This window comes from Rhinolophus ferrumequinum, chromosome 2 (genome assembly GCF_004115265.2).
Source record: "Rhinolophus ferrumequinum isolate MPI-CBG mRhiFer1 chromosome 2, mRhiFer1_v1.p, whole genome shotgun sequence".
NCBI classification, from domain to species: domain Eukaryota; kingdom Metazoa; phylum Chordata; class Mammalia; order Chiroptera; family Rhinolophidae; genus Rhinolophus; species Rhinolophus ferrumequinum.
Window position 1 is genome coordinate 49,596,353 of NC_046285.1, and position 24,971 is coordinate 49,621,323.

A 24,971-nucleotide genomic window follows, 5' to 3' on the forward strand; every position below is an offset into this window, starting at 1 on the left:
CCCGGTGGCTCAGGCGGTTAGAGCTCCATGCTCCTGACTCCGAAGGCTGCCGGTTCGATTCCCACATGGGCCAGTGGGCTCTCAACCACAAGGTTGCCAGTTCAATTCCACGAGTCCCGCAAGGGATGGTGGGCTCTGCCCCCTGCAACTAAGATTGAACACAGCACCTTGAGCTGAGCTGCCTCCCGGATGGCTCAGTTGGTTGGAGCGCGGGCTCTCACCCACAAGGTTGCCAGTTCAATTCCTCGAGTCCCGCAAGAGATGGTGGGCAGCGCCCCCTGCAACTAAGATTGAACACGGCACCTTGAGCTGAGCTGCCGCTGAGCTCCCGGATGGCTCAGTTGGTTGGAGTGTGTCCTCTCAACCACAAGGTTGCCGGTTCGACTCCCGCAAGGGATGGTGGGCTGCGCCCCCTGTAACTAGCAACGGCGGCTGGACCTGGAGCTGAGCTGCGCCCTCCACAACTAAGACTGAAAAGGACAACAGCTTGACTTGGAAAAAATCCTGGAAGTACACACTGTTCCCCAATAAAGTCCTGTTCCCATTCCCCAATAAAAAATCTTTAAAAAAAAAAAAAAAAAACACATTGGGTGAGAAAAGGAAACGGCAAAATAATTCATTCATCCACCATTCAAACATTTACCAAATGAAAGGGTCTATGCAGTGTGATAAAATGCATGTAGAAATTTCAAACACTCAACAATAGTAGAGATCAGTATGGCTACCTACATAGTTTAGAAAAATAAGACTACTTGGGAAGGACACACATCAGCCTCCGGATGGTGGCCACCTGGGGGAGACGGCCGACAGATGTGCAGCTTACGAGTGTCTGTAATCCTTTGTTTATTTTTAGTTTTAAAAGAGCGCTGAAACAAAACTGGCACAATATTATTAAATTTGCTGGTGGGATAGGTGAGTATCTGTTATATTATTTCCTATATACTTGAAATATTTCATCAGTACACTTTTAAAACTTGTAATGAGGAACCAGAGTCTTAAATGCCCTCACTAACATCCCTGGGGGCCTGAGCAGACTGCTTGCGGCCGCTTATACTACCTGATCTGCACGGGTTTGGCCACTGCTCTGAGACAGGCGGGAATGCAAACTGCAGATGTAAATATTTTTATCCTTGTTTTTACCGATGAGAAAACCGAGGCTCAGAACATCTAATCTTGCTCAAGACCACACAGAGAATCCTAGATTTCAGATCATGTTTTCGTGTACAGTTCTCACCAGCTGTTTCATCCAAGAATGAGAACACATTAAACAGGGCATGGTGAAGAGAATTCCAGAAATAGAAGCAGAGCTGTATTCATATGTATTTATAAACCAGTGAATAGATCTATTTGGGGGAATAAGGGGGTTCAGAAATGTGCAAAGCTGGAGATTTAGCCAAACCAGTAATTTAGGAATAGACCATGAAGTTTATTAAATGAAAACCTGTTTCTTTTGCGTTTTGTCCTATAGGCAATAGAAAGCTACTGGAGATATTTAAGCTGGAGAGTGATATAAGCAAAGCACTGTGTTAGGAAAATGAATCTGGCTTCAGTGTACAGGAGGGGTTGGTTGCCCATAGGATGGGTGGGGTCAACCAAAGGGAAGATCCTGGAAGGATAAATTTAGATTTGAAAATCATCTAAGTGACCCACATAAGAAATGACATTTGCTGATCTAAGGTGAGAGCTGCAGGGTGGAGAAAAAATAGGAGGGTTTAAGCTCGACAGAGAAATAAAAGTCAACTCCAAGCCTTCCAGGCTTGGTAAAATGGTGTAAACATTTGAAAGATAAGCTAATTATTTGCTTATTGCCTTTTGGGGGGACAGTGAGGAAGAGAAGGTAAATAAATAAAGGGAGGAGGAAGAAAATGAGAACTTCAGCTTTGCTAGTCTTTAATTCAAGGTGATGCTCAGATATCCCAGTAATGATCCAATAGGAGTTGGTGACATGGCAGCTCAGATGAGAGCCACCTGAGAGGCAGAGATGGTGGAAGGCTGTCTGAGGAGGGGAGCACAGAGAAAAGCACTGACAGCAGAGGACTGAACCCATCGTCCCCCTGCCCACATTAGGGAACAAGAAGATAAAGAAGAGTAAGAAGAAAGCCAAGACAGTGTTGTGTCCTAGAAGAAATAGGAAGAGACTGTTTCAAATCAGTATGAGTGGTTGCTGTAGACTGAATATTTGTGTCCCGCGCCCCCGCACGCCCCCTCCCAATTCATATATTGAAGCCTAACTCCCAATGCGATGGTTAGAAGGTGGAGCTTTTGAGAGGTGATTAGGTCATGAAGGCGCAGCCCTCATGAATACGAATAGCGCCCTTATAAAACAGACCCCAGAGACATTCCTTGCCTTTCTTCCATGTGAGAACACACAGAGAAGACGTCTGTCTATGCACAGGAAGGGGGCCCTGACGACACACCAGATCTGCTAGTGTTTTTCCAGCTAGAGCTGTGAGAAATCAATTTCTGCTGTTTATAAGCCACCCAGTCTGTGGTATTTTGTTATAGCCGCCTGAAGGGACTTCAACAGTGGTCACCAGGACAAAAGGGGTCAAGAATGAGAAATGAGAAAAGGTCTGGATTTGGACGTCAAGAGGTCAGTGGGACCTCAGGTAGAGCAACGTCAGCAGACAGCAGTCAGGCAAGCTTGACCCACTCCTTCATAGCTCCCAAGCAGTGGCCTTGGTCCCCCCACAGCCAATCACAAGCCCCCTGCCTCGCTAAGGAGAACCAGCTCCCACCTGCTAGACTCAGCGCGGGGCAAACCTGTGCCTGCGCTTGCTGTGCACTGTGCAATGAGGGCGGAGGCACAGCAGAGCGTGCAATGTGGGTGCAGGAGGTGAGGGTACTACGGAGCCATGCTAGGCAAGTCTTGCTAGATAACCAAAAAGTGAAGCTTGGAGAGTCATAATTTCATTTTAAAAGGCAGAACCTAGAATTAAAATGTGCCACATGTCACCTTATTTTCTAAAATGTGTTTCTCTATATTTGCCTGACTTCTATGGCAATAACAGAATTTTGGCATGACACTCATCTTACATAAATGAAAATACAATCCAACAAAATGGCATTTTAGGAGCTTCAAGCCAAACAAATGCTTGAGAGTACCTTGTTTAAATTAAGCTGTCATGCTATTTAGCTTTTTACAGTAATGGAGTACCGTGTCCCCACAGAGCCTTGCGCAATGATGCTTATTTTGGAAGAGACAGGACAGGAGGCTGGGAGAGGAAGAGAGGCCCATGCTGCCTGCCTGTGGGCAAGGAGTCCAGAGGTGAGGAAACGGAGGCCATGAGTAAGATCCACTGTTGTGGGAAGTTTGGAGATGAAATGAGAGATATGACATAGTGGTTTGAGAGGCGGGAAGGAAGTGCCAGGTGGAAAACATCAGACTACACGGAAAATCTGCACCCTGTCTGTGAGACCCCCGGCCCATTCCCCCCACCCCCACCCTGCTCCCAGAACTGTGGCGGCCAGGCATGCCCCTGACAGCAGACTGGAGAGTTCTCTGGGGAACACGATCTACACCAGCGGAAAGACCTACAGAAACTGACGTTTGAGAAACTTCCAATGAAACAGCTCAGTCTGTCAAAGGATCACCTCACAGTGACGCCCTCCTGCCACAACGGCCACCCACTCAGATTGTGCATAGAACTTCCAGTCAGCTTTTCAGTGCCTTGTTATTAAAAATGAATGAACGACCAAGTACCACCAGACATTCTGAGAAATGCTATAGGAACTAATACAGAACAAAATAACTGAAACAAAGAAACCTGGTTAAAAAAAAAAAAAAAAACCAGAATATAAATAGCAGAAGAAAATTTCAAAAGAAAATAAAACCCCTATAATTTATAGCCCGAGTCAAATGGAGATATTATATCCATGAACAGAACATGATTTTTAAATGAATGATCGGAGAACAACAAAGAGCTCTTGGAAATTAAGGATAGCCAAAACAAAAAATTCAGTAAAAAGGTTGGAAATAAAGTTGAGGAACTCTCCCATAAAGGAAGGAGAGAAAAAAGAGATAACTTATAGAAGACAGTAGAAAACTAATAATAATAACAAGGTTCAAACCAGAAGCTCCAACATCTGACTAGTCAGCTTCAAGAAAATAATTAAAGTGTAAAAAACAGAAAAAACAGGAGAGAAGAAATTGTCATAGGAAAAATGGAAAATTCCAGATTAAAAATGCCCAGGCAAATGAATAAAATTTTTCACTTTAAAATTTTAGAACTTACAGGTAAAGGTGGTTCCTAAGCACTTTGAGGAGAAGGAAGATGTTATCTATCAAAAGTAGAAACCGGAATAGGGCCAAATTCCTGGATGTCGCTGAATGCTGGGCGGTAGAACAATGACTTCAAACTTCTAAGGGAAAATGATTTTCAGCCTAGACTTTCGTATCTCCAACCAATCACATGTGAAAGTGGAAAGTGACGTTTTCCATCATAGACAGAAGAGGATGATTTAGCATCCAGACAACAGGGACCAATACCTGGGAGCAGTGAGGGCAAGTACCAGCCCCACAGCCGTGGTCCAGCCCGAGGTGATCTATCCAGGAGAACGATGGTGAGAAGGGGGTCTCTAAGAAAAGACGTAACATAAGGAGCACTGGGGGAAATGCCTGTAAGTATTCAAAAGCTCTATGGAGATTTTTTAAAATACTGGCAAAAACCTAGAAAACAACTGTCACGCAGGGTCTCAGCTCCCACTCCCCACACAAGAACATAGGATATGGATAGGCCAAAAAGGAACAACAGAGCCATAGATAGGGGAGTCATACCACTATATTCTCAATGACAGCTGGTCGAGACACAAAAGCAAACATCCGCCAGTCCCCCAACGAGGGGTCTTCCTGCACCCCAATATCGCTGGCAGCTGGGTGAGACACAGGAAGTAGGATCAACACGATCCGCAATCTGCTGCCTGCTTCTCTGCCAACTAACCCACCCCCTTGCAAGCGTAGTAGCCACAGCAGTTATATCAGTGGCCAATGGCTGACTAGTTACAGCTGACAGCCGTCTACTACCCAAGCCAGCACCTTTCCACGTGAGGTCGAGAGCCTGGAAACTGCTCTCCTGGCTCTGTCCCCACAACAAAGCAAACAAACAAAAAATAAGTGTAGTGGGTTGCATGGTAGCCCCAAAAATATATGTCCACATCCTAACCCTGAGAACCTGTGAATGTGACTTCATTTGGAATAAAGGTCTTTGCAGATATAATTAAATTAAGGATCTCAAGATGAGATCATCCTGGATTATCCAAGTTGGACTGATTTCCAAATGATAAGTTGTCCTTATAAGATACACAGGAGAGGGGACAAGAGGAGGAGAAGGCCATTTGAAGACAAAGGCAGAGATTGGAGTGAGTCCGCCACAAGTCAAGGAAGGCCTGGAGCTATCACAAGCTGGAAGAGGCGCGGAAGGCTGCCCCCCTAGAGCCTCTGGAAGGAATGTGGCTCTGACTGCAGACTTCCGGCCTCTGGAGCTGTGAGGGAATAAGTGTCTGTTGTTTTAAACCACCAAGTTTGTAGTTATTTGTTAAGACAACCCTAGGAAACTAATATATGGTGTACACTTAATTTCAAGAAAGCCAAATGATATACAAAAAGAAAGCAATCAGGGTACACAATTTGGCTCAAACATGAATATTTTCATGTATATGTATTACATTGATTACATATAAAAATTAACTTTAAAAGAACAAATGACAGGAAAAAATTTTCAGCATATATAACAAACATTGTCTAGCACTAATAAAAGCTAGCACTAATTCAACAATATTTGTTGAATTAAATAATTAAAAAGTAAGACAACTTAAAAGAAAAATAGGGAAAGATCATAGACAACTGGCAATAAAAATACAAATAAAATTACTCTCATTAATGATTTAAGAATAGCAAATTACAAGAAAAGGATCACAATTTTTGCCATCAAATGACAGAAATTTAATAGACTAAACTTATCCAATATTGTCCAGGGTATGAGGAATCAATAACTCCTATATATTCAATAATAGCTCAATAAACTAGTGGGAGTTTAGAATGGAACAACCTTACTGGAAGGCAATTTGTCAGAACCTAACAAAATATAAGATATGCTTGACCTTTGTCCTATGAATTCTATTGATAAGCTTTGATCCTACAGAAATAAGCTTCAAATTTTGTACAAGGATATTCATGTCAGCAATATTTGTAATAGCAACAAACTGGAGGAAACTAAATGTCCATCAATAAATTAATGTCTAAATATGAAGCATTTTAGATCTATAATATAGAATACTATGCAGGTATTTAAAAAGAATGAGGAAATCTTAAATGTACTGATATTACAGGATGCCCATAATATGCTACTGAGTGGGAGAGGAAAAGCAGTAAAACAATGCAGAATTTAATTACATTTCTACAAAGAATTATGTTGTGTTTATGTATGTGTTTGTGTGCATGTGTGCTTGGACATGTAAGGAAAATAGACTGGAAAGCTATTTATAAATCTCCCTCTGGAGAGCAGGAGTGGGAGAACGGAGTAAGGGGAGGAAACTTTCACTTTGTCTTTATATCTCAGGATTTTTTTTCACAATACAAAAAAGATTTACTTTTGTCTTTGAACTAAAGGAAAAATATAATTTGACTTAAGTATTTTTAATTTTTTTCTGATTTTAAAATGAACTGTGTGGTTTTAAAATGTGTCTGCAAATTCTTTGACACATCTCATTCAAAAGGTGAAAACTAATTCTCCTCCCTTTGAATGAGGGTCAGATTAAATGACTCACTTCTAACAATCATTGTAGTGAAGTTGTTGCTCTGCGATTTCTGAAGGTAGGTCATTAAAAGGATAGCTCGCTCTCTCTTTTTCTCATTTTCTCTCTCTGATTTCTTGGGGAAACCAGTCAGCCCATGACTTGAGGACACGTAATCAGCTCTCAGGAAACGACGACATGGAGAGGTACCAACAACCTATACTAACTTGCCAGCCAAATCCTCCAGCCCCAGTCAAGCCTTCAGATGACTGAAGCCCCCACTAACATCTGACTGAACCTTATGAGAAACCCTGAGCCAGAACCACCAGCCAAGCCACAACCAAATTCCTGGCCCACAGAAAAGGTAAAAAAGAATAAATGTCTATTGTTGTTTTGTGCCACTAAATTTTGAGATCATTTGTTCAACAGCAATAGATAACTAATACCTACACCAATCTCCCTCTGGAGATCAGAAGTGGGACAGAATAAAGAGCCTAGAAACAGACCCACGCAAATATAGTAACTGATCTTTGACAATGGAGCAAAGGCATTTCAATGGAGGCAGGATAGTCATTTCAGCAAATGATGCTGGAAAGACTGGAAATCCACATGCAAAATAATAATAATAATAATAATAATAATAATAATAATAATAAATCTAGACACTCATCTTACATTCTTCACAAAAAATAACTCAAAATGGATCATAGACCTAAATGTAAAACACAAAACTATAAAACTTCTAAATATAACATAGGAGAAAAATCTAAGTGATCTTGGGTTTAGTAGTGAGTTTTTTAGGTACAACACCAAAAGTATAATCCATGAAAGAAAATAATTGATAAGTTAGACCTCATTACAATTAAAAATGTATGCTCTGCAAAAGACACTGTCAAAAGAATTTTAAAAAAACTCCACAGATATTTGCACAACATACGAGAAGTCTGACAATTAAGTTACCGAGCTTGCCACCGTGCACTTACATTGGCAGCACTGTACAAACAGCTTGGTAAGGTTTTATAACCTTGGTATATCAGTGTCTCACAGCTGTGTTCATTTCGACATGTGGCAGTGTCTTGTTGAGTGGTGTTCATTATTGTTGTTGCGTGTTTTTGTGTGTTGTCCCAAAAATGTCTGAGCTTGAATTAGAGCAATGAACAAACATTAAATTTCTTGTTAAACTTGGCAAGAGTGGAAGTGAAATGAGAGACATATTAGTCCAAGTTTATGGGGATAATGCCATGAAGAAAACGGCGGTGTACAAATGGATTAAATGTTTTTCTGAGGGGAGAGAATATGTCACTGAGGAAGAGAGGTCAGGGTGGCCAATAACGAGCAGAACTGATGAAAATTCATCAAATTGTGTGTCAAAATTGTTGACTTACTGTGAAAAGCACAGCACAGAAACTGTGAGAAACATTGATAGAGAAACAATTAGGAAAATCTTAACCGAAAATCTTGGCATGAGAAAGGTATGTGCAAAAATGGTCCCGAAGAAGCTCACAGGGCACTGTCTATGAGGGAGTTTTTAGCCAGTAAACAGATAACTGTATTGGAACACCCTCCCTACTCACCTGATCTGGCCCCCATGACTTCTTTCTTTACCTGAAGATAAAGGAAATATTGAAAGGAAGACATTTTGATGACATTCAGGACATCAAGGGTAATACGATGACAGCTCTCATGGCCATTCTAGAAAAACAGTTCCAAAATTGCTTTGAAGGGTAGACTAGGTGCTGGCATCAGTGCATAGCTTCCCAAGGGGAGTACTTCGAAGGTGACCATAGTGATATTCAGCAATGAGGTATGGAGCACTTTTTCTAGGATGAGTTCACGAACTTAATTGTCAGACCTTCGTGTATCTGATAAAGGGATTGTATACAACAAATATACAACAAATTCCTAAAACTCAACAGTAACAAAACCACCCAATTTTAAAAATGGACAAAAAATCTGAACAGACATCTCACCAAAGATGACATACAAAACTCAAATAAGCATATGAAAAGATGCTCATCAGGGAATTGCAAGTTAAAACAATAATGAGATACTATTAGAATGGCTAAAATGTACCTATTAGAATGGCTAAAATCCAAAAAACTGATAATAGCAAATGCTGACGAAGAAGTGGAGCAGCACGAACTCTCATTTGCTGCAGATGAGAATGCAAAATAGTACAAAGCACTTTGGAAGACAATTTGGAAGTTTCTTACAAAGATAAATATAACCTTATCATACAATCCAATAATCATGCTCCTAGGTATTTATTCAAATGGGTTAAAAAGTTATATACTCACAAAAACCTGCAGATCAATGTTTATAGAAACTTTATTCGTAATTGCCAAAAGCTGGAAGAAACCAAAAAGTCCTTCAATAGGTAAATGGATTTAAAAAAAACAAAACAAAAAAAAAACTATGGTACAGCTATACAATGGAATACTATTCAATGCTAAAAAAGAGATGAGCTATCAAGCCATGAAAAGACATGGAGAAACCTTCAGTGCATATTGCTTAGTGAAAGAAGCCAGCCTGAAAATGCTGCATACTGTATGATTCCAACTCTGTGCCATTCTGAAAAAGTCAAAACTACAGAGACAATAAAAAGATCAGTGGTTGCAAGGAGTTCAAGGTTGGGGCAAGGGATGAAAAGTTAGAGCACAGGGATTTTTAAAGCATTAAAACTGTTCTGTATGATACCATAATAGTGGATATGTGTCATTATATATAATGCTTGTCAAAGCCCGCAGAACTGTACAATACAAAGGGTGAATCTAACCTCAATTATGGGCTTTAGTTAATAATGTGTCACTATTGGCTCCTCAGCTGTGACAAATGTACCACATTAATACAAGCTGTTAATAATGGGGAAACTGGCAGGGGTGGAGAGGAAGGATATAGAAACCTCTGAACTATCTGCTCTATTTTCTGTAAACCTGAAACTGCTCTTAAAAGCTAAAGTCTTTTTTTTTTAAAGTAACACTAATCAATTGAAGGAAAAGTATAAACAAAATAATATAGCCACCCGTATAATAACTGTTAACACTGAAGCATAGTTCCTTCCCGTCTTTCTTCCAGTCTTTTTTCAAATACCTATGTATATGTCACTTTTTTTTAAAGAGTTGAAATCATTCTGCTAAATCCATTCTGAAGGATTATGATCTAGTTTTAGTTTGCATTTTTAACTGCAGAGAAAGTAGCCCCATATAGAAAACATCAGTGATACCAAAAACAGATTATAGAGGGGCCAGTTGCTATGGGGATGATTGAAAATAAATTTTATTTCACACTACACCCTGCTAATGTACTGACCAGAAAGAAGGAGAAATATTTGAAGTAACTTAGAAGAGCAGCCAAGAAAAGGTCTAATCAAGAAGAAGGAAAATACATCAGCCTAGTGAGGTTTCAAAGAGGCCAGTAGCGTCACCCTGCAATTTAACTAATTATGCCCTTTAAGCAACCATAGAGATGGAGGGGGGAAGCACCCAGGAATGAGGGACTGAGGCAGACTCTCTCCTGCGCTGCCAGTTTGATGGCTAAACAGGCAACAGGTGTCCCTCGGGATATGGCTTGTCTTTATAAGGTGGTGCAAAGGCAGGAAAAATAATCACCCCTCCCCTCCCATGGAGATGTTCCAAGTATTTAGCAAGCTGCCCGGCCCTGGATTCACGTGTTTGGACACTGCATTGGCCCTTGGTGTTGGAGTGGGTCCTAGGACCCCTTCTATACATACTGGGTCATGGGGCAGTCTGGAGTTCTGGGGGCGGGACCAGGATGCCAGAGGGTAGAGGGCACGCAGGAAGGTCAGGGGAGCGACCGAGTAACTGACTTTCCAATAGAAGAATTTAAATATATGAAGAAGTGATAAGACCAGATCAGTGTGTAGTACCAACTGAATTCTGACCGTCCCTCCACCAAGATTTTTATGAAAAGACAAGCCTGTACAGGACACACATCAGAGGCAGCCTTGGAAGGGAAAAGGAGAGCTGCTATCACAAAAAGACAGCCAGTAGTGTGAAGACAGGCCCAGCTTCCCACGTCAGGGAATAGCTCCGCTTTGGAGCCACATATGTCCAGTTTCATTCCCAGCTCTGCCGTGCATTACCATGGATTACGTAATCTCCGAGCCCCCGTTTCCCCATCTGGAAATGGGTATACCTATTCTTCCCTCACGAGCTTATGATAAGGACTACGTGACATGAGCCACGTGAGGTGCTACGCAAAATGCCTGGCACATAGCAAGTGTTCAGTCACGCGCAGCTGCGGTCACCACCACGACCATGAGAGGAGACTGTGCTACAGATCTTTCTTTTCTCTCTTTTAACACAGCTGGTGGCCCCACTTCCCTCTCCCTGTCCACATTCCAATATAGATGCCTGCTCACTATTGACATATAAACAGAGTCCCCGAACTGTGAGCTGTCAGGCAGTTCCCTTTTTTCTACAGCATCCTAGGAACAGCTCTGTACTCTGGAAAGAAAGACTTTTGATGCCAAACCAACTCAAATTGCAAAGCTATGAAATTATGGACAGCCTGGGTAAGAGCTTCTCGCTCACAGCGTAAGGATTTAGGATTCGAGTTGCCAAGCATCCCTAAGGCTGAGGAAAACCATGGGCAAACAGTCACAGATTGATTACCAGTGTAGGACACCATTTCTCAGTGGTCCCAAAGTACACCTGGCTGTTTCCAACATAGACAACTGTAGAGGATCAAACCTATACCTACCTCCATCTCCTAAAATGATCATTAACATTTACATCAAGTCCTTTTAAAAAACAAAGTATGACAGATCAAAGTAAAGTCTATTTTCTTCCCTACCCCCAGATCTATTTCTTGCCCAATCCCCTAATCACTGTTATGAGTTTCATGTTTATCTAGTTCTACTTTATTCTTTGCCTCATCTAAACTTTCTGGGTTTTTTAATACAAAGAAAATAAAAAGAAACACAGAAAATGTGCTAAGTGAAAATGTCTGTGTGAAGAGGGGCTTTGGGGCCTCCAAGCTGTGCCAAGACACACCCCCATCCCTGTTCCAGGAACAGCACACACTCGTTACGGGTAAAGCCTATTTGGGGGGAGTCTTGCAAACTCACATCTATAAACATCTAGAAAGCAGTGAAGACCCTGTAAGGCCATCTCCTGAACTCTAAAAGCTTACCTGGGTCCAGGTGTGTGAAAGAGCCCAGCACGAAGTCCAGGGTGGACACGGCCAGCAGGAGCAGCAGCAGCAGCTGGAGGCGGATGATCCATTTCACACCTGCCAGGTTAATCCCCAGCAAGGCCAAAAGTACCGCAACGGAAATTCCTCGCACGGCCCAGATATTCCTGAGGCTCAGCAAATCTGAGATGGATTCAGCGAAGCCAGTGATGTACATGGCACCTGCAACACACTGACAGGAAAGTCTAGGTAGGAAGAGTCGTCCAGAGGGAACAGTACAGGAGTCCATAGGCCAGAGCTGCCTGGCACTGAGGACCCTGCTCTCGCCGTCAGCACGGGACCTGGGAACCAGGACGGGGTTCAGTGAGCCCTTCCTGCCCAGGAACCCTGCCTCAGGCCCATTTCTTCTCATCTACCTCTCTACCATCCTCCAGAGGGGAGGATGAATGCCCACCCAAGCCTGGACTAGTAACTAAAATGAAAAGATTATGGGAAGAAGAAGATGGAATTCTGGGCCAAGAAAACCTCTGGACTTCTCTATCTGAGCTATTCAGGAACTAGAGAATAAAAACACACAGAGTCCCATCTCAGAACCTTGGAAGGGCAGTGAAGCAAATCCCAGATTTTCCTCCATTTCTTTGTAGGCCACTATTATAAAAAAATAAATACATATATGTATATATAACTTGGAAATAAAAAAAATAAGTGGGCAGGACGTCTTTTCAATGTCATTAGAACAAAGGCTACCCAAGGACTATCTTGGGTATGTGAATGTATTTAGTTTACTATTGATTAAATAAATATATTAAATGTCCCAGAATTGGCCAAGTTACATGTTAACTTACAGTTTTTTGTTTTTATTTTCAGCAGAGAGGAACTCTGTCCAGTGGAACAGATGACCCAAAAGATTAGGGTTTGTTGTCCCGTTAAGACATGAATCAGTTTGTATCTAACCCAGCAATCTTACCCTTACATTTATTGATTAAATTGCCTATTCATTTATGGGCTTGATCTATATCCATCCAGGCTCCATACTTAGCATCTCAACTGTTCCTTAACATCTTACTGGCTCCTCCATTAATTAATGAGTTAAATAAAATCTTTGCCACGTGTTTTATATTTGCCTGAGAGTCACAATTTTACCTTTTTTAAAAAATTTGAAACACAATTTCAAATACATACTTGAAAATAACACCAGCCTCACTTTCCATAATTCCTCCACCCCCCTTTCGTATCAGGTTAACCCTTCACCATCCCCCAGGAGAGCAGGCCACTCTCATCACTGTCACTGCGCTCTGACTGTTCTCCCAAAGAACAAATTCTATTCAGGCCTCTGTCAAGCTCTTCCTTTTCCATGAAGCTTTTCTTCATCTATCTTTTCTGACTAAATATTATGCTTACTACTGGCTCTATGTAATTAATTACGTGGTTCCATATTCTATTATTTAATGCATAGAAGTTTGTCTCCTCATCCGTACCACCAAGAATGCAAACATCTTAGAAAACAAAAATTTTTATGCTGATTGTACCTCTTAAAATCCCCTGCATTTGCTAAGTAACTTGCAAGCATTGAATAAATACTTCGTGATTATGTTTACTGCATGAAAGAGCTCTGGGAAACAGGCACCATTAAGTTCCCGCCCTTTTATACGAAGACCAGAAGGGTAATACAATTTCTGTATTGGAGGAGAGCTCACGAAGAAGGCCCCATTCTTCAGGGAGACTGGTTTACGTTGTAACTAGATGTAACATCATATTCAGTGTTCCCCACATTTATATTAGGCATTTCTGTTCATATTTGGGTAAAGGGGGAGCCCAATAAATGTGGGGGAAATACACTCCTCTCTGAGAGGGAGACAGACATAGAGACAGAGACAGAGATAAAGAGAGAGAGCCTGAAATCTATGTTTTCCTGCATTCAGCTCAGAACTCAAACTTACTCCTAACGAAATACCAAGAGGAGTGTGATGGGGACACTGATGCCATTTCATCAGCATTTGGCCAGGTCAACAGGATTTTTCACGGTCAGACATCAGAGAGTTTAAAAAACCAAATGATAGACATGTAGTTATGATGATCACTTGTATGGGTATCACGTTCCCACGTATCTGACGTCTCTACCATGTAGAAGGCGATGCCGGAACTTGAATATGACCACTTGCATCTGGAACTTCCAAACCGGTTGTTTCTTTTTCCAGCTGGAGAACAGAATTTGTTCACATGAAGTGAGCCAAGAAGTAAACGCTGCCTTTGTTTCCAGTGACTCTAACAGATCTTCTCTCTCAGATTTATACCCGAAGACTCCAATAACAGGAAAAAGAAAAGGCTCTTGGGGATGTGTGAAAGAGCATGGTGGTTAGAAGCATGGACTGTGAAACCAGACTATCTAAAGCCAAATCCTGCAGCTCTCAGTCCTAGCTGTGTGACTTGGGGAAAGTGTTTTAACCTCTCTGTGCTTCATGTCCTCATCTGTAAAACACAGATAATAATAGAACTTACTTCAAAAGGTTATTGTGAAAATTGAGATAATTTACATGAAGTCCTAGAACAGTATCTGGCTCATAGTTAGAGTTATAGAAATAATAGCTGTCAGAATTATTATTATTTTACTGTTATTAGCCATTGAAGAAGAGGAAACAATAGTTAGCCATGAATTTCATAAAATATTTTGTTAACACTAAATAGATGCTGGTAATGTCACTCAGAATTTGCAATATAAGTTGTAAATAAGAATTCTTGAAACCCAAGAGACCTACTTTAATAACAGTCCCAAATTAAACTATCTTCTCAAAGTCTACAGGTTTGGGGTAAGAGTGAGGGTATTTATGGTCAGTGGAAAAGTAAAAGTATCATAAAGATTTCATATTTCTTAGGTGGAGGAACTATTAAATAAATTTTCCTGGCTATGGAGTATGGCTTCTAAGGGTGAACTATAATTACCTACAGAACTAAAAGCATGGCAGAACTTCCTAATCAACAAGGGAGGGAATGTAATAAAAATAAATTTGAGCCATACTGGCAAAATAAGGAGAAATCAAACAATTTACAAATTATCTAGAAAGCAATGAAAAGGAAAATGTTTTATTCTAAAATCTGAGAGGCACATTAACCCTGTATTTGGGGGGTGGGGGTGGGGGAAGTATAATTTTAAGTGTTTTTAGTCATTAAAAGAGGCAAAAAATAAAGTATTTAATTTAAAAAGTGATTAAAAGATCAACATAAGTAAAAAGACTATAGGAAGTGATGCTTAATAAAAGAAAATATGAGATTAATGAAACAGAAGGAAAACGATAATGAAAGAAAGGATATAGTGAACAAAAGGTGATCTTTTAAAAGATCAATAAAATACATAAATACCTGGCAACCTTAAAAAATGAGAAAAATTTAAAAATGAGAAAACACAAAAAATATAGACTACTGAGAATGAGAAAAGGAGTAAAACTACTCTTACAGAAGAGATTAAGAGAATGAATAAAGACTGTGAATGTGTCATAAGTTATAGTACATTCACATTATATAATACTAAGTAATTAGTTTAAAAAGCATGGGTTTAAATGGACCCAGCAGAATGTCTATGACCCACTGTTAAGCGAGAAACACAGCCATGGAACAGAGCATGAAATTTGTCCCCATTTCTGTAAAACCAAGCAAGCACTTTGAAATCCGTAAATGCGTGTAGATGAGCATAGGAAAGTGCCAGAAGAGACGACCAGGTGTTCACAGCGGTTATCTCAGGAATGTGAGGGAAACTAAACTTTTTCTCTACGTTATCTCTGATGTGTTAACTGGTTGCAGTGAACATTACTTCACAATTTTAAAGTAATTTTATAACGGAAAAACTAAAACAAACATATTAAGAGTGCTACTCTGTTTATGTCACAACTACATTTGGGTCCATACAGCGCAGTGCGTGCACGTAGAGGAAAGCAGCCTGGGACCCAGCTTCCCACGCCCGGCTCACTGCCAGCAACCAGGGGACTAGCCTGAGCTCAGGCCTCCCCTTGGGAGGGGTGTTCAGGGTGACTGCTATCCTATCCCCAGAGCAATCCAACCGCCACCGAGATGGTCTACCTTCCAACCCTGTACACTCCATTGTTGGAAAACATCCCTTTTGGTTTGTTTAATGGATAAACATCCCCATAGTTTCTTATATTTTAAAAGTATTTTTATCTCCTCTTAAAGTTTATAATCTCAGGCATCCTTTTCCTTTTTCATTCTCTACAGAGAAACTTCTAGCCCCCTTGGCCCAGGAAGCGGGGATGGGAGGGAGGGATATGTCATCCACGATTTAAAAGACAGAAGGTGACCTATTTTCAGGGTATAATGCCTCCCTTCCAAGGTTTTTCTTTTAGAAAAATTACACTTTCACAATCATAGGCATTTTTTTCTTTTCATCTTTGCCCAGCTACCTGGAAGACCAGCGCTGCCCCTCTCCACGCCTCCCCTTCTACACAAAATCCCCGGTTTAAGGTTCATGTCCATCGGGTCTATAAAAGTTCTCCAGTACTCCAGTGTTTCTGCACAGAGCCCAGCATAGAGCATAAGCCATTAATAAGGGCTTTTAGACCGGACAGTGCAGGCTGGAGCTGGATACTTTGGTGACCAGGAATAGGAGCTCTCAGCTCCACAAAGGTGAGTGGGGCAGGGAGTAAGCAGGGGCTCCAGCTTATCATCTCCTCCACTGGTCAAGGGGTCTTGGCCCCGCACAGCAGGCCAGCCACCAATGCCTCAGAGAGATGGGCGGGTGGGGCAGAGGGGTTGGGAGGAGGCAGGGCAATGCAAAACATCTGCAAGCTTTAAAACTCGTGACTTTAAGCATTTATATCTTCTAATTTTTGATGTTCTAGGGCAAGGCTTGGCAAACTTCACCTCACTGGCCAAATCCTGCTCACTGCCTGTTTTGGGAATAAAGTTTTATTGGCACGCAGCTATGCCCATTCCTTCATATTGTCTAGGCAGTACAACAACAGAATTGAGCAGTTGCAACAGAGACATAAGAGTTGCAGGGGCAGCTTGCTGACCCCTGTTTTGGCACAAACAGGCCATCTGTTCTGGCAATGCCTAAAAATAAATGATTCCATGAGCAAGCCTGCTCTTGAATGAAGCCATGAGGGGTTAATAAGAATCAAGAACAGATTCAGAATCTCAAAAACCCTAACCAACGTCTGGAAGAAGAAAGATCTCAAATCAATGATCTAATCTTCCACCTTAAAGAACTAGAAAAAGAAGAGGAAACTAAACCCAAAGCAAACAGAAGGAAGAAAATAATAAAGATTAGAGCAGAAATAAATGAAGTAGAGGCCAGAAAAACAACAGAGTAAATCAACAAAACCAAAAATTGCTTTTTTTGCAGACAAAACTTTAATAGACTGACCAAGAAAAAAAGAGGTAAGACTCAAATTTTAAAAATCAGGAATGAAAGAAAGGACATTACTACCAATCTTGCAAAAACAAAAGGATGGTGAGGGAATCTATGAACAGTTATATGTGCCAACCAATTAGATAGCCTCGATGAAATGGACAAATTCCTAGAAAGACGCAAACTACCAAAACTGACTCAGGAAGAAATAAAAAATCGGAATATGCCTATATAAGCAAGGAGATTGAATTAGTAATCGAAAAACTTCCTACAAAGAAAAGACCAGGACCAGATAGTTTTACCGCTAAATTCTACCAAACGTTTAAAGAAGAATTAACACCAATCCTTCACAAACTCTTCCAAAAACTAGAAGAGGATTACCTCCAGAGGCTATCCTGATATCAAAATTAGACCAAGATGTCACAAGAAAACTACAGACCAATATCCTTCATGAATAGATATGCAAAAATCCTCAACAAAATACTAGCAAACATATGAATAGTATAGAATCCAGCAGCATATAAAAAGAATCATGCAGCAACCACAGCTTGATCAGAGAGCCCCTGCCCAGGTCAAGCAGAGGTGTGAGAAGACACTGACCAGAGGGCTGCAGAGGTTTCTGACCGAGGCCCAAAACGAAAAGAAAGCAAAGCAAGCAGGGAAGTGGATGTGACTGACGGCTGCTCTGGCAGCAGCTGCCAGTGCTCAGAAAATGTCTTCTTGGCGAACATCATTTCTTCCAAGTTAGTCCACATACAGGAGACTCAACATCCCAGCTCCCTCCCATGCAGCACTGGTCCTGTCTGTGGTACACAGGGAGTAACAAATGTGAGAACTGCTATTTGTCCATCTTGCAGTCCGCTTGGCTATAAAATAGCAGAAAAGTAAAAACTAGATATACAAACGCCCAGGATAATAAAATAAACTGACTATTTATTACTCACCTTCCAAACTACTATGCTTAAAGATCCTTCTCCAGTAAAGGCAAGTGGTTTGGAAGAGTGCAGTGACAATCTGTCTGCCTTCCATGCATCTGTCCTACACACACACACACACACACACACACACACACACGCACACGCTTTGTGCTGTTGGAGAATCAGATTTATTTATGCTAAAATACCCTGCCCCTGCTGCTTAAAAATAAAAGAAACAAAACTGATGCTTTCTTTGAGGAGACTCGTATAGTCTCACTTAGACAAATTCTTTCCTTTAAGCTGTTTTTTTAACCACCCTTTGCACAATCATAAAAGCCTTTTTTTCAAGCTAAGGAGCGCTGCCTACAAAGAGCTGCTTCTTAATGTCTGAACTCGTTTCCTCTGCATTAGGTCACCATCCCTGCGTTTCAGCTAAATAAGCCTCACTATTTCTCCCTCCTCATTGGTTTTCTGAAAGCCTCCGGCCACCCTGGTGACGCACCCCCTCATTAGTATTCTCCTTTGCAGACAGGCGTCCATACAGGGGTTTCCAGCCTCGCTGTGAAGGCCGTCAAGCTATCAATGCACCTAGAGCTCCAGCTCTTTAGAGAAGTGCCTGTTTCTAGGAAATTCCTTTGGCACAGGCAAAATGTCCCCTCTTCAGCATAAAAGTGCCCCAGGGACTGGGTCACCCGGCTCCGGCCACTGTCCTGCACTACCTCCCCAGAACAGGCAGCAAGAAAAGTTCCAGCCCCGGCCCTGCCTCCCTGATCAAATCAGGACTCCATGAGCATAAGTGGAGAAGAAGGAGCACTGGACTAAGGGTCAGGGCTTAAACGGTGGGCTTGGCTCTGCCTCTGAGCTCCCCAGTCTGCCCATCTGTAAAATGGGGGCAATTGCGCCACATTGCCTCTCCCCAGGCCCACCGAGAACATGGATGAGACAATGGTGGCAAACAGCAGGTAAGGGAAGAGATGCCATGCACATCGGTGGTCTCAGGACAGTTCCCCTGTCCCAGCAGCCCGGGCTCACCTGTCCAAACACATACAGCAGCCCAATCGTGCCTCCAGTCTGCCCACCCAGGACCGAGGAGATCATGGAGTAGACGCCACCGCTGCCAACGCCGCAGTGCTCCCCAACACCAATGCCAGACAGCACGGTGACGAGGGCCACCAGGACAACGAAGGACACCAGAAACATGCCTGTGAGCACGCCTGTGTTTCCCTGCAGTGGAACAGCAAGGAGGAAGGTCAGGGTTAGGATAAGGAGGCCCCACCAGACTCACCGCCCCCCCACCCCCCGCCCCCCGGAGCACTGACCACCTCCCCTGAGACCCATAGACGTGGGGCAACTGAGAAAGGACAAAGGCAGCAGTATGATCGGGGGAAGGCCTGGAAGAAATTCCAGAGGAAGGGAAATGTCCTTGCTTCAAATTCTTCAATGACTTCCCATCACCCATAGGGAAAAGTCAAAGTTACCTGCTACACTGATGAGGCCCCACCTACTCTGTCCCCTCTCCACCTCCTCAGCCCCTCCCATCCCTTTGCCGACAACCCTCCCCACCCCCCAATTCACTCTGTGCCCCAGCCTGAAGCCACATGTCCTCTCCCCACCACCCTCTCACCATGCTGATCCCGGCCTGGAATGCCTTTCCTGCTCATTCCACTTTCTGCCAGGTTCACTCAGTGTTGAGGAGTTTCTTCCTGCAGGACACTGTCCCTATGACCCTTCCCCTACCGTACCCATGGGTTAGCACTTATCACACTGAGTCTGTTTCCAAGTCGGTCTTTACCTCTGGGCCGTGAGCTCTAAGACAGCAGCATTATATTTCATTCAGTTGTGTTTTATTTCAGGCAACATCTTATTTTGCTGATTTTATATTTTTAATGAATTATAGAATTACTATTTTCTTCCTTTCTTTGTGCTTTTAAATTGTCTGCCTGTGACAATAAAATATCCGTACCAATCTTTAAATTTTCATACAAAAACTACCACTCTAACATTTTTCAATTTATAAGTATGCTGCCAAATTATTATTTAGAATTAATATTGTCTATTTAAAATTCATTTTACAGCGACCTCTACCTATTTTAATCTTATGCCATCTCCTAGACGCTCTATCTTATTTTTGGCATTTCACATTTGCTGGTTTTTTCCATGATCAAATATGATTTTTTCAGGTAAAAGTAATGTCAGAACCAAAATACAGAGATCACTTTAGGACAAAAGGATATATGGGTGTGGCAGGCAGCCTCAAAGACGGACTCGGTGATCCCCATCTACTGGCCCTCACGCCCTTGTGTGACCTCCTCCCCTTGAGTCAGGGCTGGACCTAGTGACTCACTTCTAGAAGTAATGGGATGTCACCTCTGAGATGAGAACATAAAAAGACCGTGGTTTTCCTCTTGGGCACTTGCTTTCTCTCACTCTCTCAGGTTGCTGGCCCTGGGGGAAGCCAGCTGCATGCAATGAGGCAACCCTATGAAGAGGCCCACATGACGAGGCCTGTCAACAACTACACGAATGACCTTGGAAATGATCCTGCCCCAGTAAAGCCTTCAGATGAGACAGCAGCCCTGACTGACAGTTCAACTACAACTCCATGAAAGACCTGAGTCAGAGGCACCCAGCTACGCTGCACCTGGATCCCTGAACCACAGAATCTATAAGATAACATAAAATATAAGATGACATACTCATTGCTTTAAGCTGCAATGTGTTGGGGTAATTTGTTATGCAGCAACAGATAACTAATACAACCGTACCTTCACTTTGGGGACGGAACTGACACTTGTGGATAGCCACGTCTCAAAAAAATATAACCCAGTGGGAGGGTTAAGAGGAGGCCCTTAAAACAATCAGAATAGAGAGAGGTTACCCTTCTCTCTTCCCACCGGTCCATAGTAACTCCTTGCACTCACTGGCCAGGCTTCCCTCTGCCACAGTGCTGGGCTGATGAGTTTCCCTTGGACACAGGCTAGAGATGTGCTGGGCAGTGAGGGGGCCCCAGGAAGGGGCCCAATCAGAGGTCAATCCCAAAAGTCTGAGGTCACCTGCCAGGACTAGGAGTTTGAGCTGGAAACTTTGTGTTTGTGTAAGTGGGAGTCCTTTAAGTTTGGCAGGAGTGTGGTGGGCATGAATTCTTAGCACCCACCCCAGCAAGCTTGCTGACCCTGCCCTAAGATTCCCACACATTAATAAAGAAAAAATCAAACCCACCCTGGATATGATTAAGGTTGAACCCTGATCCAAGGGCTTTTTAAAAGGACACTTCTACTTTATTTTCAATTCTCACCATTACAAATATTGGATTCTGCAAGATCATAGTTAAAACTCTTTGTTGTGGGATACCAATTTATGTACATATAAGGGCTAGATCAAAACATTCCACTTTGGGCTCTCTGACATTAAATTAAAATTTATATGAATATATGAAGTATGAAACTTTAAAAAAAGGCCTAAATGATAAAATGTTAAGATAGTTTTCACTGATATGTCTATTGCCTTTATCATAAATAATACACTATTAAGAATTCAGCTATTTTTGAGTCTACAACTCAGATGCTATCAAGCAAACTGCCATGTATGAGCCATAATACTCTAAAATTTTTACCTCAAAGACAAATAGGAAGATCTAGTAAATTTTAAATTTCCAAATGTTCTCAAAAAGAATTATGAGAAGCATTCTCCAGTTATAAAACACAGTTGGATAATCCATTTACTCTCAGTGAACTCTCGGTGTGTGTTGTGAGTAGCAATGAAAAGCTTCTAAGATCTTTTGTGGACTGTTAGCTCAGGGAATAGAATAAGAGCTTAGGAAGGCATGGTGCCACCAGGCTACCTGAGAGGCCTAAGAACCTCCCCCATACATTCCACTACAGTGCAGCTTTAATCTCCTGGAATTTGCCTATGTGATAGTTAATTATATGTATCAACTTGGCTAAAGTATGGAGACCAGTTTTTCAGTCAAACACTAGTCTAGATGTTGCCATAAATGTATTTTGTAGATGTGATTAACATTTGCAATCAGTTGACTTTAAGGACATTTCCCGCCATGATGTGGCTGGGCCTTACCCAATCAGACTGAGGTTTCCCAAAGAAGGAATTCTGTCTCCGGACTGGAACACAGGCGTTCTGCCTGAGTTTCTAGCCTTTGTACTCAAGCCTCAAACATCAATTCTTACCTGAATCATCTTGGTTTTTGGACTTGCCAGTCCCTACAATCACATGAGCCATTTCCTAAAATCTCAATCTCTCTCTCTCTCTCTCTCTCTCTCTCTCTCTCTCTCTATATATATATATATATATATATATGGTAGATCCCTAATACATTCTGTACTTTGAATAGACCCCTCTCTCTGTCACCTGTCCAGTCCAGCTCACCTTCCAAGGCCTGGTTCAACCACGTCTCCTCCAGGAGTTTTCCTGGATACAGGAAAACTGTATCCTAGATACATTCGCAGCCCATTCCACTCCTGAGGGATTTAGTGCTATTTGGAGACTCCTCTTGGATTCCTGATGTGAAATCTAACCACCATGGCTGTTAACACTCCCTGCGAGGATGGATAGGGTCTTGTATTTTGTAATCCTGCTGGCACACAGTGATACCTGGCACACACCGGGTACTCATTAATGCTTGATTCTTGACTGGCTGGCCGTACCGAGCAGCCTTTTGAGTTTACTGAAGTCCCCGGGAAAAGGCCCTGCGTGAAGGGCTGAGGACCCTGCCCAGGACACACATTGGCCGGGAAGGTCCCAGGACGCTTTCACATCAGACAGAAAGAATAGGTCGGGAGAGAGGAAGACAAACATCCCCCGCGATCTCCTGTAGGATCTGGCCTTGGGTGTAGGCAGGGCGCACCTCTGACCAAGGACAGCCTTACACGCAGGGTTGGGGGGGGGATTGTGGGGGAGGCAACCACATGGGTGAGGAGCTGGTGCCACCAGGAGGGCACCCGGAGAGCGGGAGACTCCCAGGAGAGCTAAGACGGTCACCAACAGGAGGCAGACTTGCGCCTCTCTGACCTACCTCTAGTCCTACCCATAAACTGCCCTGACTTTTGTGCTCATTTCTGTCATTAAATCCATGGTGAGGTTTCCATCGGAACCTCTGTGTGAAGCTGAGCTTCTGGGGATTCTCCTCGTAAAAGCAATGTTAGCTATTCAAGTACTGGCTTCTTGGTTCATGTTTCTGGAGCTTCAGGAATCTGTTCTGTGAAATGCGCAAAAGTGACAGAGCTTCTCATGTCACAAGCCCACGAGAGAGTCCCGGGTCACCAACTCATCACTCACCACCAGCCAGCCAGTCCTCAAGAAGAGGACAACTCCAAAAATGTTTATCATGCAGGACGTGAACACACCATCCCAGGTCCCGAACAGCACTGGCTCCCATACAAACAGCTGGGTCTTCCACCAGGGCTGGGGCTGGGCCAGGGCCCCCTGAAACAGAGCACACAGAAGTCGGCTCAGCAGCAGCCGAGGGCCAGCGAGGGGAGAGCAGGGGAAGCAGATCAGGAGGAGGTAGGAGGACTCAGCTTTACAATCGGCCCATCTCACGCCCATAGGGCAGCCTGTGTGTACCACACACCCAGAGTCCTGAAGACTGAGTGTGCGAAAGGATTGCTCTTCTCTCCTAACAGCAGCGATTTGTGTACCCATACGTATGTATGGGTGCTAGTTGTTCGGCAAACACAGTCCCTTTCCTTCTGGCCACTCAGTAGACTACATTTCCCAGTCTCTTTGCAGGTACGTAAGTATTTGCCATGTGACTGAGTTCTGGCCCCTGGAATGTAGGTGGAAGGGCTACTGCCACCTCTAGGTGACTGTGGGATTCCGGGGTCTAGCTCAGGCAGTGGTCATGATCTGTGGGTAATGCCGTTGTCCCTTTCAGCTCTCCAATCCTAGAGGGGACAGCAGCTTCCAGCAGTGCCTAATCTTTGGGTAACCTTACTTGACATTTTTTGCTCTTCCAGCCGTTCTAACACTTGTGTAATGAATTCTGCGTAATAAATTCCCTCTGTTTAAAATACCTGGGGTGGTTTTGGTTTTCCTAACTGAATGCTGGGCAATCCAGTGATCTCTAAGCCCCCTTCCAGGATTCTAAAGCATTGTTCTCCAGTTGTCTAGAATCAGAGGCTAATAAGTGGTTAAACAGATACCTTCCTTATTTTTCCAATTCACAAATAACAAAGACACTTACAGAACACTCAAATGGAAAGTCTTCACTAAAAAGACTAACACCTTGTGGAAATACTAAAACGATCTTAAACAAAACCAGAAGCAACACATGCTGTGAATGGCTCTTGCGTAGGTTTAGTAATTCATCAGAATCAGTAGAATCTTCCAACCCCCTCAACCACCCACAGCAGTGATCAATGATCCTGACCTGGGAGACCACTAAGAACCACGGGGTGCCATGTGTCTAACTGGCGTGCATATGTAATCTATGAACACGGTAAAACGGCAGGAGGAAAAGCAGAGTCACAGGGGCATAGCTCCTGAGTGGCTGAAAACCATGAAAGTGCCTGTGATTCAGGACCAAAGGTTGAGGCCAACTGTACTTGATCCAAACAAAAGGAGGGGATCCCAGCTCCTCTTTCCCTTTTGTATCATACACTCATGGATCAAGAAATCATCAGAGACATCCCTGACGCCATAGGGACAGATGGGCCAGGGGACTCCTTGGTGTCCCCTGTCCATCCCTGACTCCAGCTGGAACTCCTTTTTCCTGTGTGTATTTCTGTCCATCGGTCTTTCACAAACCACAAATGAGGCATCTGCTGAAAGTCAGTCAAAGTGAGAACAGTGAT

The 24,971-nt window shown here is 42.8% G+C and overlaps 1 protein-coding gene across 1 annotated transcript in view; it reads right to left on the reverse strand.

Moving 5' to 3' along the window:
• SLC12A8 (solute carrier family 12 member 8) overlaps positions 1 to 24,971 on the reverse strand; it is a 126,392-nt gene that overhangs the window by 83,292 nt on the left and 18,129 nt on the right. The window contains exons 4-6 of the mRNA XM_033090567.1: positions 23,455 to 23,601; positions 19,195 to 19,386; positions 11,887 to 12,118 (exon numbers count right to left, since the gene is read on the reverse strand). Coding sequence (XP_032946458.1) covers positions 11,887 to 12,118; positions 19,195 to 19,386; positions 23,455 to 23,601 — 571 coding nt within the window. The remainder of the gene's footprint in view (positions 1 to 11,886; positions 12,119 to 19,194; positions 19,387 to 23,454; positions 23,602 to 24,971) is intronic.